Raw genomic sequence first — 13,879 nt, 5'->3', positions numbered from 1 at the left:
AACACATAATTTAACAAAAATATTGCTTGAATTCCGAGATTAAATACAATCATACATTATTGAGAAAATAATATCTTTAAACGCACCAAAACTGGTACAAATCTCCAAGGGAATTATTTATTTGAGTTCAATTTTTACTAACTGTTTTCAGTCTTATCCAAAACCCCTTCTTTCAAAATATGAGCACAGATTATTATACTGAATAAGATTTGCAATAACACCAATACACAAAATATTGCGATGATTTTCAGAAGTGCAAAAAACCGATGGTACGGATAGAATAGAGACCACCGGTGCGCAAAGACGAGCGATCATTATTTTACGCACATGGAAACGAACGACCGGTGCGAAAATGGGTGGATAACGAAATTAAAAATCGTTAACGACGTGCTGTTGCGTGTGTAGTATTAAGCCCACGAGTGGGCTTGGTCTTAGTGAGTTACCTGCTTAGGCTGACACAAATTTCGATTTTCTCTTATGTCACCGCCCCTTCGGAAAATTTTAGTCGAAATTCAACATTTTGAGGGGGGACACCAATAAAATATTCAAGAAATTTGAATATTTAAAGGTGAAATTAGAATTGCACAGAAAATTTCTAAACAAATCCGATGAGTTTATAGATTTTGCCGAATAGTTTGGGTATTTCTTCGTCAAATACATTTATTATTTATTGTCCTCCCCCTTAGCGAGCCAATGAATATTGTGACAAAAGAAGAAAATGAGATTTGTTCCGGCCTTATTGTCATTTATTTTCAAATTGAGATTTTGTGTAGAGTGTAGATCACAAAAGTTTCATAAATTGACAATTTGTTTGTTTACCCGAGCAAAGTCTGACAGCAAATCGAAAACAAATTTTGATGTTGTGATATTGCAAATTATGATTACTCAGGTTGATTTTTAACGGTTAAAACATCAAAAATGAGAGCAGAAAGCAGTTCCTGTGAAAGCAAGTTGAAAACAATTTCTGCTGTCAGTGATGGCAAATGGATTACTGTTTTTGCTATCACTGCGAAAAAATCGTTAAATGTAGAGTTTTTTCGAATAATATGGAAACCTAAACACAATACGTCAATTGCACTGATGGTATATCATTAGATGTTATATAAAAGGTCACCGTGAAGTTTTGAAATGACTTAAAAACTTAAATATTTCTAATAATTTTAAATGACAGCAAAACGATTTGGTGCTGATTACAAAGCGTGTTTTCGATTTGCTATCTGTTACATCCTGGAGTTCTGGGTGGCCGAGACACATGATAGTGTAATGATACTCCAGGTGTAAACATAAAACAAATAGAAATGTACTTTATTGAACGTAAAAGCTACATTGCATTGACGCGACACGTATGTACACTGACGGTTACAGAACTTCTAAAACTAATGTCTGCTTTTGTGCATCAACCGATCGCATATTGAAATGCCATCGGCGAGCAAGCAGAGCGGCGAGAGTTGAGAGATGTTCAGTGGTTCTCAACACTATCGTTTTGTTGTTAGACTTTGCTCGGGTAACTATACAGTGTCCTATAAAAGTGGTAGAACTTATTGACACTTTCAGATGAAACTAAGTATGAAAACAGCGGCTGTTCGGGTCCATATAAAGTTAACCATCAATGTTAACTTCTTTTCCCGATCAGCCTAGATAGCTGTGTAGTGTCGGTAGCGGTTGTCTCAATTGGCTAAGAATAACACTACGGACCACCTGTTCCGGGGGTAAAAGTCCACTAAACAGGGAACCCCAATCCAAGGTGTCAGGCGTGCCGTGCTGATGGATGAATGGTTGAGGGGGTTTAAAATATGCTCGATCTTTAACGGAGCCCGTAACGTAGGTAGATCGCCTTTATGTGTTGCGTTACGGTTCAAGATCTACCAAACCGAACCCTAGTGACATCCAGTTTGTCAAGTTGGGGTAATGTGTTTTGGTAATAAGGATTCATGGTACAAAGTCCATGTTACTGGTGACAGTTTCTAAAATTGCATTTATTCTGCCTTGCTGATAGTTAAAGAATCGGACTTTGCCCATCCGAGACTACACTTGATGTTAGGAAAACAAACATGCTTTACGTATCTGATTGCGTACTAACCTATCAAGGACTGTTAAGTTCTGATAATTCAAGGACTCACGTGCATTCTTATTGCAGAACACATTCTCTAATTTGACAGAGTTTTGCAACTAGCCTAAAGTCCCGGGTTTTTCTTTGTTGTCCTGGGACTAAACTAGAAGCAAGACATGGATGGGGCTAGAGTTCCGATGCATGGATAAATATCAGTACCACCGTTTTGTTTTTCTCAGAATGCGAATGGATTGTGTTTGATTAGGGGCGCTCTTTCACTGAGATTTAAATCTCTATGATAACGGGACCTTTTCATCGCAATCGATTTCTTACACCCCTGGGATAACAAAACAGGAACTGTACAGAAATCGATGCTTCATTGCCTCTCAATGACAATGGAGTAGTACGACATGCACTAAATACTAAGGATACGGGTAATGCCACAAAAGATCTAAATACTAATCGCAGTGGCTCACCCGAACAGAAAAAAGAAGTATGAAAACAATAGTCTCGATTGTTATACTCTTGATCAAAGTCTATGTACGATCCATATTTCTTGTACACTAGGGCAGTGATTTCATTATGCATAGCTATGGGTTAAATCAATGACATTTTCGTTAATTTTTAAGAACTAACCTGCTTTCAGTTCACCTATAGTGGGTAGATTGAACAAAATTTAATGAGTTGAATTAAAAATATAACGCATTGACATGTTAGAATGATCCAACAGAATATAGCAACAATATATCAGGAAAAATACTTAACTGATATAACAGCAAATAATAATATTGCTAACGTTCCTCGTTATTTTAAACCACTTTCTCTTACATCATCTACACATCATCATCACCATCTTCTCTTCTCGGCAAAAATGTACAAAACTGAAAAAAATATCTGCTATAAAACAAATCCCTTAAACTGGGACAAACCTTCGCCTCGAATTCCCACACCAACGCGAAACGCTCCATGAACCTCCAAAAATGGGCTCGACCGAATGAATGTCCCACACAGATTCCACGACGAGGAACACGCAAACTTGCTAAACTCGATGTGGCTAACCGCGATCACGTTTCTTTGCGTTGGCTATGGCGACATCGTCCCAAACACTTACTGCGGACGGGGCATCACTCTCACTTGCGGAATGGTGGTAAGTACAATACAAACTCCTCATCACAGCCTTCCACACCACTACTGACGCAAATCGCTGAACAAAACCACTAATCACAAAGAAGCACACTGCAACAATACACATGGCTTTAGCAACCTGCAATCTGCTTAAAACACACAATACTACACGGACATTTGACAAACACAAATAAAATAAGCATCCTAAGAACACACTCTTTAACACTTTAGCAGCAGTATCAAATATCAACATTTACAGCATGCCACTATGACATGCTGTTGCAAATATTTTAACCGAAAACAAATGTTTCCAACAATCATGGTTTCAAATTTGTGGCTGAATATGAGCAAGTTATGCAAACTGTGCAAGTACTCTGTACGATTATTATGCTCAAAACTCTATCAAGTATTTCTTTCTGCAATCCAATTTTTTTCTACTTGAATTTCACTTCAAAAGCACAAATCATACACGTACGTATAACATTGATGTAGATCACACATCAAGAAGATTGGCAACGCTGCAAATCAAAAGCAACCGTCATTCTTCTCGATATGTTGTCCTACGCTATTGGTCACCAAAGTATTTCAAAAATGTTTTTCTATCACACTCACCAAAGCTCGACACTTTATATCTGGAATCTCACGTTCACTCCACTTTCGGTTTATGGCTGATATTTTACCAACTCTGTATTCTCTGTTTTCGAAACATGACCGATACCCTCCTGATTAACCCTATACTGTTTGAACTGTGTGTTGATTTTGTTTTTTTTTGGTTTTTCGCTTATACTGGGGTGTAATGTAAATTGACTCAAAACTCTCTAACGATATGAAAATAATTTAAACATAAACATAAAGCAAGCAAACGATGAACGTTTGCATTATAGGATGGTTTAAACATAAATAATTAAATAATGACAAATCAAACTCTTAAACATTTATAGCGCTCAATATCCTAAGGATAGTAAAGAAATGTTACGGTTGGTTGGTTCTCATTAAAAGCACAAGTAGGCTAAGTAATCCTATACCTATCTTCATAATCTCCAGAACAATGCAACAAACGATCAAATCATCAACACCTCTTCCTTTCGTGCTCTGTTTGTCAAAACGTACTTTACAAAAAAAAAACAAATGCTAGCTATTTTCAGATTCCCTCAGCAATCGCAATGACAGCGATCCTCATATATCAACTTTTGTTTTTGTTTCATGTAATAGAATTACACATTCCTTCAAATCCAAGCTCGCTCTCTCCAAAACCAAATCTCCAAACCGATTGATTATAGCAAAAAAAATCATCCATTATTTGGTTGTTGACCGATTTGTCTACAGGTTTCATGATGAAGAACATGCCAATCTCTTGAACGCCATGTGGTTAATCGCCATAACCTTTCTAAGCGTTGGCTTCGGCGATATCGTACCGAATACGTACTGTGGTCGAGGCATTGCAGTCAGTACGGGTATTATGGTGAGTCATATCAAGCTAAATCTATTTCTCATTGTTCTGTTAAACTATAGCAACAGCAAAAACCGTCTTCAACCAGTCACCATCAACTAGTAGTGGATCTCTAAAACAACCCAACTAAAATACATACCGATAAAAATAAACTCAGTAGGAATGTAACTGTCCGTTCGAAGATCATGCATCCTGCATCCGTATTGCATAAGTAGAGGAATGGAATAAACCGTAGCTATTGATTAAAAAAGTATCACCCTTAAACTCTTGAAAAGATTAAATGCTAAATCGTAGATCTGATTGAAATGAATGATTTCCTTGAGACTTAAGTAATAGCATAGATGACATGTTTTAATTTAACAGAGACACACGAAAATATATTTTCCCAATACCCACATTTATAGCAGTTAAGCATCCTAAAGGATCATTTAAAATACTCACAGTATCTAAACACAAATGATATCTTCTAGTTATTACCCAAAAACATAAATTATTGTTGTATGATTTGTAGCTAGAATAGGAACCACTGGAATTGGATCACCGTATTATTTATTCCCAATGGGACTCATTCCACTTCTCGACTGCACTGACGTAGTCGTTTCTTCCGACTTCTTAAGGCTTCGGGGTCTCAAATTATCCTAGTGGTTAAGGCTATGGATCGCCAATCCGGAGACGGCGGGTTCGATTCCCGTTCCGGTCGGGAAAATTTTCTCGACTCCCTGGGCATAGTGTATCATTGTGCTTGCCTCACAATATACAAATACATGCAATGGCTGGCAAAGAAAGCCCTTCAATTAATAACTGTGGAAGTGCTCAAAGAACACTAATCTGAAGCGAAGCAGACCAAGTCCCAGTGGGGACGTAGAGCCACAAAGAAGAAGAATAAGCAGAAGAAGCGCTCATTGAAGTGCTGTTTTTCCCTCAAGGTTTCCGTCATTATTCCTGCACGTTTCAGCTTACAAGCAGTTCTACTTCTTCGCACTCCGCATATTCCAGGCTTTTTGGCAGAGGCGGGTGGCTGTTCCACTTCTATTTCTATCCACGCTCTTCCAGGTTTCATGCTGTACATAGTATGACCGCTACTTACACTACGGCAATCTTGACACCCCTCAAGATTCGTCCAGTACAAAAAGGCAACATTCGACATAGGCTTCCGCACATTTTGACCATCGCCAGGTACAATTAGTAGTTGGGTTCGATGCAGGTGCTATAATAGGCTAACTTCGTATTAAAACGTGATAGCTTCCATCTGCTGTGGTGATCTCTAGGCTAATCGATGATACCAGGTGATGATGTATGAACACTTCACGTACATCACACGTCCTTTAAGGCGTTGAAATCAATGAGTCTTAGCTTAGCCTAAAGTGACCAGATATATTTTGCTCTTATGCGGGACACAGTTTATGTAACTCAAAATGTTTTTCAGTAAATCAACAAAAATTAAAAATAATTGTTTAACTTTCAAAAAGAATGCTGTAATTTACTATTGACTTGATGTAGATAATGCAAAACAAAAAGCCTTAAAAAAATAATAATGCAAGATAAAGAATATACATTTCAAACAATATGTTTTAAGCTCAAAGTTTCCGAAAAATGTACGTAAAGATATTAAAAAATGATGCCTCTGTTCATAAGGATGTTTTCCATATAAATCCTTCGAAGGTCTTCTACATGATGCTTCCTCAAAATACCTTCCTCTAGATCATCTCTTTTGATGTTATTTTAGAATCCATGCATTTCCATTTTTTTGAATTTTTATGAAATTCATCTCTAAAGCTTAGAAGAGTTTTTTTTTTTTTGAAATTCCTGAATATTTTTTATGAAAAATTTCTGTTCAAATATTGAAAGAAATAGCTGGTGAAAATTTGATCCAAAATGCAATAAAAAGTTAAAGAAAGCTTTGGAAAGGAAATCCAATTGATTTTTCTCAGGTATTCCCAGTTGGAGGGATTCTTGGACCCTTCAAAGAACCAGAGAAAAACAGAAGCAGTCCAACATAAAACAATTTTTGACTGTTTTTGAAATCCGGGACATTTCCGGGACACTTTACAATGCGGGACGGCTAGCTTGAATACGGGACTGTCCCGCACAATCCGGGACGTCTGGTCACTTTAGCTTAGCCCAACATAGCTCTGGTCATCACAAATGCCTGCATATGGTATTACGGAACGTTAGCTAAGAGTTATGTCATTAGCTGGTAGTGCAGTGCAACCTGGGGCCTGTTGTCCTTCTGACTTCAGCTAGATTGTAGAGGTATATTTCGAGCATCTGTTTTTTTTTCTCCACCGGAAGGTGGCAGCCTCACCACCCACGGTGGGTAAAGGACTTAAGGCCAACAACCTATTGTTCCCGAAATCTCAAAAATCGTTCAAGAAACCGACAGTGGAAGGTTACGAATTAAACGGCAACGACTTTCAGCACGAAACAGCGTACAACAATTGGAACTATGAGTTAATGCACCCTAGCCCAGCAGAGTGAACTGGTACCATGTCGTAAGAGGCTCGAGATCCTAGTACTGAGCGAAGTCCATTGGCAAAACTGTAGAGAACACCGATTTGCATCGGATCAAATGCTGCTCTACTCTGGTCTACGAGACGAACACGCTCCTCGTCACCGTGGAGTTGGTTTCCTTCTCTACAATATGGACTACCTATCTAGTTATGAGAGTTATGGCCAGAATCAGAACATGGGTTCAAAACCTTACTATGATCTAGTGTTACGCGCCAACCGATGCTGCCGAAATTCAAAACAAAGAGAAATTTCACAGCCAACTGAATGCTGCGTGGATGAAACCCCAAAGGATGATATCAAAATCACCATGAGCTATTTGAGGAGTTTTGTGGCAATAATGACATGGTGATTGGGGGATCACTCTTTGTCCATCTACCGGTGAACAAAATGGCATGGGTTTCCCATGATGGCGTCACGGAAAATCAAACCAACCACATCTGCATCAGTCGAAAATGGAGACGGAGCCTTCTTGATGTGCTTAGCAAACGTTGCACCGACAATGCATTGTGTCCGACCATCATCTTTTAATCAGAGAAATGCGGCTCTGCGTTGCTAGGATCCATCTACAGGAGGAGAAATCGATCGCCGGTTCAACACACGTCGACTGGTAGACGTTGCGGTGAAGAGGTCCTTAATCGAGGCACTGAAGAACCATGCTGTGTATATTCCAGAAGGTGGAATCGTAGAAGATCAATGGAGCACCATTCGTAGCCACCGGCGGTAAAATAGTTTTGATGAGCTACGCCCCCAGAGAATTCAGTGAATCACACATGGCATCTAAAGGAAGATAGAGGAGTGAATGAACGCCAAAGCCGCAAGCCCGATAGAGCGAGCAAATACACGAGGTACCAAATCCGTAGCCTGTCAGCGCTACGCCTTTTGAGAAGGACGTGAAACACTCCTGTAGACGGGACAAAAGGACGTGGGCGAGAAAACTGCAAATACTGATGTCTTACCTCGCCTCAGTGGGACTAAGATGAATTCTACGATGCCCGTGAAAGGCACATGTCGTAAATGTCTTGTATTGACAGTTGACTGGCCAGTTGAAACACTGTGCTAGTTCGACTACTTTGAAAATCTTTTTCAAGTATCGGCCACGACACCAACTTTTCAGCATGATCCGCCAAAGGTTCGACGCATTGCCAAAGCTGCAATGGTGGAGATAGAAGAAGTAGCATGAAACCGAATAGAGCCCCGGGGGTCGCTCGCAAATAATCCGAGATGTCCAAAGCTGCCTCCGTAATATCTGCACAACTGCATCAATTATTCTGCAATACTGAGACATTGCTGGCCGAGTGGATGCAAGGCGTCTTAGTAAAGGTTCCCAAAAATAGTGGTCTGACTGTATTCGATAATTGGTGGAGCATCACGTTACCGTGCTTTTTCTCGAAGTCCTCTGCGAAATGGTCCTTACTCGGATACTGTAAAGATTGACGCTACTCTTCGACTACACTAGGTGAAATCCCGTGCCGAAGATCATGTGTAGGGCACATTATCACGCTCCGAATCATCTTAAAGCAAATAAATGAATTCCAATACTCTCTTCACCTGGTTTGAATTATTACAAAAAATATTTCGGCTGTCTCAATCACGCAGGGCGAGAGCTGTCAAGTGCAAGAGTATTTACTTACTTTTAGCCCTGAGCACCCATGATGCAGCAGAGGGCCGAATTGAGTGTTGTTCACCATCGCCTTGATGTGTGCACAGATCAAATTTCTGTTGAACTCCTTCATTTCTTTGTTGGGGCTGTGGTGCAATGCGCTTCTGGGCCTGCTTCTCCTGCGATGTCCTGAAGGGTTTCAATCTAACGCTTGCTTGCAGATTTCGTTTCCGCCCCTGCGTAGAGTGTTGCCGACCGACCTCCACTTCTGCTCCGGTATTTCCGTCGCTATCGGGTTTTGATGATATCGACGATGGAACTCGACGTTGGAGATCAAGCTGTGAGGCCACTATGCAGGAGTTTTATGCCACCGCAGGCATCTGTTCATCAAGACCTGCAGCCGTTGAGTGTTCTTCATTGATACACACCAGGTTTCACTGGTGTACAGCAGTACAGATTTCGCGTTTGAGTTGAAAATCCAGATATTGGTGTTTCGACTATATTTCCATACATTTCTTCAGGTGCAAGGGTGTTCCTGAGAAAATCATCGGCCTAATTGAAGCACAGTACAAGGCATTTTCGTGCAAAGTAGCTACTGTTTTTTAAACCATAGGAGGAAAATCTGCTCAACAGACACCTAAACAGGAAAGTCCAGATAGTGTGGGGCTAAGGCCGTCTTCTACAACAATAGTAATAGCCAGAACTACTCTCTCATCGACCCACAAAACACATTCCAATAGTTGCTAAACCCTTCGTCTCTCCGGGTCCACCATGAAGGCATTGCTTCAGAGAGGGGCCACTGCACATCGCACCTTCAAGGTTAGCTGCATAGCCTGCAGAAACGAACATCGATGACTCGCTTTGGAGAGTCTATCCCTGTAGCATGGGCGATTAACCAGTTTCCCGAGTGGTCCTCACCACACCCTTTCTCCTCGGAAGGTGGGCAGGATCAACACCACGCCCATGTCGAACTGTTTTGCAGATGCCTACGTGCAACTAGATCTGACCTGCTGAAGGCAATGACATCACTACCCTTCAGACCCTATCAGCTACACCAGATGGTTACTGACAGTAGGGTCTCCACCTGCCCCGGCCCTTACCGGGGACCCCTTTCCAACCGAGGTCTCGGATTCAATCCAGTAGACCGACGCCAAGACAGCAACGCTACCGCGGCCGCTTAATCGCTGTTAGGGTCGATTTCGACAGCAAGGCACCGGTATGACCTACGAAGCCGACTCCGACACCGGAACAACTCTTGTATCGCATCTGAACTAGCCATTCTCCGAGTCCACGCGCCACCTCCTCTGTAGCTCCAAGACGATGTGGTTGATAGCCATTGAAACGGCATTCCAGCGTAACTCATCACTTCACATCTTCTGAACAAGATTGTCCGGAGTTGTGTTCTCCCCGCATGTGGCAAGCATGCGGTCACGCATTGTGCGCAAACGCGTTTCCTTTAAAGCAGCACAAACAAAGCCTTCGGGAGAACCCGCATGCCAGAAACGGTGTAGATACTGTCGTAAGCAACCATGCGCGCTGTTGTTTGACCATGGAGGCCATCCTGGCAGTCCTGCGTATGCCTCTTGCGCCGCGCATTTCGAAGCACTCTATGTCCTCCCTGATAAGGATGCTGATAGGCACCATACCAGTGATGACGCAGAGTGCGTCGTGTGACACGGTACGGTACGCGATCACAACCCTCAGGCACATCCGCCTGCGAGTACTTTCCAGCTTACCACGGTAGCTTTCAGTACTTGGCGCAGAGCCACACGCTGGCCCGCCATACCTTAGTATGGGCCTAGCGACACTAGCCAAAAGCTTGCGCTTACTGGCGTACACCACAGAACTATTGGACATCATCCGGGATAGTGCCGCAATAGCTGTGGAGGCTCTTTTACAGGCGTAATCAACGTGACTACCGAAGGTAAGCTTATCGTCGATCATCACGCCCAAGTGTTTGACGGAGCACTTCGACGTGATAGTGCAATCACCTACACTGATCACCGCTTGTTGCTCCAACTTCCGGTTGTTCACATCCGTGATGTCGCTACAGTAGCTAAAATACAACAGTTTCTTGGTCGGATGGAGTCATAGATGTATACTTTCACCAATAAATACTGTTTCTCATCGTATTCCACGAGATCTTGGTGGGTTCGGTTGATCGTGAACCAAATCGTGGATTGGTTTGATCATGTTGCTCTCTTAGCTCAACAGCGCCAGCGCTCTGATCTGATATGAATTGGATCAACGGCAACAAGACTGAATCACTGAATGTAAACACTGTCAACACTTCCAACTTCATGATAGCTAGGCAAGTAGTGTAGAATGTTAAAAGCACCAAATATCTAGGTATTCAAATGGAGGCACATGCCAGCACCAAGATCGGCACAGGTGCAAGAAGACGTCACCTGATGCTTAAATCTATCCGGTGATTCTAGTGTAGAGATTAGCGGTTGTTGGCTTTCGTTAGCGCCCGATCTGGTAGTGCTGGGTACGGTGATCGTACTTTCAACTCTGCAGCACGAAGGATAACGACGATGTTTAATGCATTATTGCCCCCACTCTGGTCATATTTCGGAACATGCACTTACATCAGTAACACTCTATCTCGCCTGTAAACTAAGCGTTAAATTTCCTTATAGCAACACATTTGGGCCAGTTGATCTCCCTTCCATTTTTCTCAAAGTCAAAGACTTCATTCTGGCTATCCTTACCTGACTCTTCGCTTTTTGCATTCGATTTCCACTAGCAAGGTGGAGTTAAGCATGATTCTCGCTATCTCTGGATTTACTTAGGGGCGATTTGTTCACCTTGGCTTAAGCCAGGATTAACTATATGGGTAAGCCTGTCTTACCGCTTAAGCCGAGGTGAAGAAATCGGCCCTAGACGTACGTCAAAATTCTTTAAATCACGCTTTGGCGAAATATCGTGCCTCGCATCGTTGATCATGGTGTACTGTGCAGCCAGCGACCACTACTTCCGTCTTATAATAAGCCAGCTGCAGTTTTGCTCCGGTTATCTATGGTGGCAATAGTTTCTGTTGTCAGCAACCCACTGACAGGCATTGTTGTCAACATCTCTTTTGTTAAAACGGCCCCAAAATGTGCGGATCAAACGAAATTGGGCCCCTAATGTCACTTCATGTTATAAGTATAGGCGTGTCAATGGTGTGGTTGTCAGCCAGCATATCTAACATCATCTGCCAATTTGACAATATGATCTGCTTTCGAACAACTTAAACGTGTATGCTCCATTGTACGTCGCGTTACAGAACTTATTGCCAAGAATGTATTGCCAGAGTGATAGATGCAATAATTACTGCTGAACGTTAGTGCCAGATGAGATTGAGCCTCTCTCTCAACAAATAAATAAATCTTGCTTTCAAAATTGCTATATGTTGAATGTTTCGGCCCTCATGTGGATCAACATATTTATGCAGAAAAATGGTTCTATAGGGCACTGCATTGTTTTGATTTTGCAAGGAGTTTTGACATTTAAAAGAGTGGAAGAGACTTTTGTGCAGAGCCCTATTTCTTTCAGCTGTTGGTCTAAGTGAATTAAACAAAACGCTTAACTGTTAAAGAGCTATAAGATATAAAATAAATAATGACACGAGTGTTGTCATCAATATCGTATTGTAGCTATAACTGCTCAACCTGTTTATTGTTCTTCTTCTTTTATTGCTTTCTATCGAAGCCAAGAAAGTACCGCACAAGAACAAAGAAACATCGAAAGGAACGGCTTCCAGCCTAATATGTACACGTCATAAATTCTACGGTAGGATAGACCGCAAGTTCCACTGATGTAATATAACGTGGTTGCCACGATCCACTCCTTTAATGTGTCTTCCTCTGAGAAAAGGTCATATCAGGAAATATTGCAAGGTATAAAGATTGATAGCCGTCCTGAGTGGCCTGGAATACATGCAGTCACGGCTCGTGTAGCTATATATTTCATAGACTTTAATTTCTCATCGATGTATACATAACATACACAATCGAATCAAAGCTCAAGAAAGCGGTATTAAGAAGACAATACACAGAAGAACCACTGCATTCATTCGCTAAAGCTTTATGCTCCAATTAAATCTTAAGGCTGATGTTGGGAACAAAGCCATTTGCAATCCATAAATCTGTTAACATACCGTCGTAAAAAAGATTAGAGGTGTATAAACCAGTCTCAAAGTAAATGTCAAAATGACTTATGTAGTGCTTTCATCTGACTTGGTGCGATTTGTACACTCCCGATCAAAAGTTTGCGGTCACCCCCTCAAAAACATGTCATTTTTTTAAACCCATATCTCGGCCAATTTGCGTCCGATTTCAAAACCCTAGGTCTCATTTCAAAGAATAAGTCAAAGAAACTTTGAACATGATTTAAAAGAAACTTTTTCAAAAAAAATTGTATGTAAACTTAACCCAAAGTTGCCAAATTTTCTAAAAAATGAATATAAACTTACGGCAGTGTCGCTGGAAATTGGGTCGACCTAATTTTAAGATGAGAGTGGTAATATAACCCATTTTCTATTAGCTTTCAACTGCTTTTTACAGAACTTAGATAAAAAATCTAGAAAAAAAAAAGTTATTAAGTAAATTAACTCTTCATGTCATCGACCAAAAGTTTGGGGCCACCCCTCAATATGATGTATCAGCCAAAAGTTTGGGGTCACTTTCGTAAAACATGGGAAAGTAATTTGATGATATCTTCGTCATCTATTGTTCAATTTTAATTCTTTTTGGCTCATATCAAAGATAATTAACTAAATTTACGTTTGATGTCTTTAACTTAACGTATTTAACGATTTTTGCATATAAAAATGTTATGTAAAGTTAACACATTTCTCCACATTTCAAAAAATGAGGCAACTTTACGTTAAGTTTTAGTATGTAAATTTCAACAAATATGTGTAGTTCAATGTCTATGCAGTAAGTATCATTCATTATGTTTCAAATAAGACAAGAAGAATTAAAATTGTATGAAAAATGAAAAAGATATCAACAAATCACTTTTCCATGTTTTACGATAGTGACCCCAAACTGTTGGTCGATGACATCAAGAATTAATTTACTTAATAACTTTTTTTCTAGATTTTTCAGCTAAGTTCTGTAAAAAGCAGTTGAAAGCTAATAGAAAATTGGTTATA

At 40.7% G+C, this 13,879-nt stretch overlaps 1 protein-coding gene across 11 annotated transcripts in view; it reads left to right on the top strand.

Annotated features, from left to right (window-relative positions):
* Nucleotides 1–13,879, top strand: part of LOC109399236 (small conductance calcium-activated potassium channel protein) — an 807,467-nt gene that overhangs the window by 755,734 nt on the left and 37,854 nt on the right. For 9 of the 11 annotated variants that reach the window (XM_062859436.1, XM_062859434.1, XM_062859433.1 and 6 more), the window contains one exon: nt 4,502–4,637. In XM_062859436.1, the coding sequence (XP_062715420.1) occupies nt 4,502–4,637 (136 nt within the window). Of the gene's footprint in view, nt 1–3,061; nt 3,198–4,501; nt 4,638–13,879 lie in introns of all 11 variants that reach the window. The other 2 variants (XM_062859432.1, XM_062859430.1) reach the window with 1 other exon arrangement.

This window comes from Aedes albopictus, chromosome 3, assembly GCF_035046485.1.
Source record: "Aedes albopictus strain Foshan chromosome 3, AalbF5, whole genome shotgun sequence".
Taxonomy (NCBI): domain Eukaryota; kingdom Metazoa; phylum Arthropoda; class Insecta; order Diptera; family Culicidae; genus Aedes; species Aedes albopictus.
Note: the sequence above shows the minus strand (reverse complement) of the source record. Positions and strands in the feature narration are given on the sequence as shown.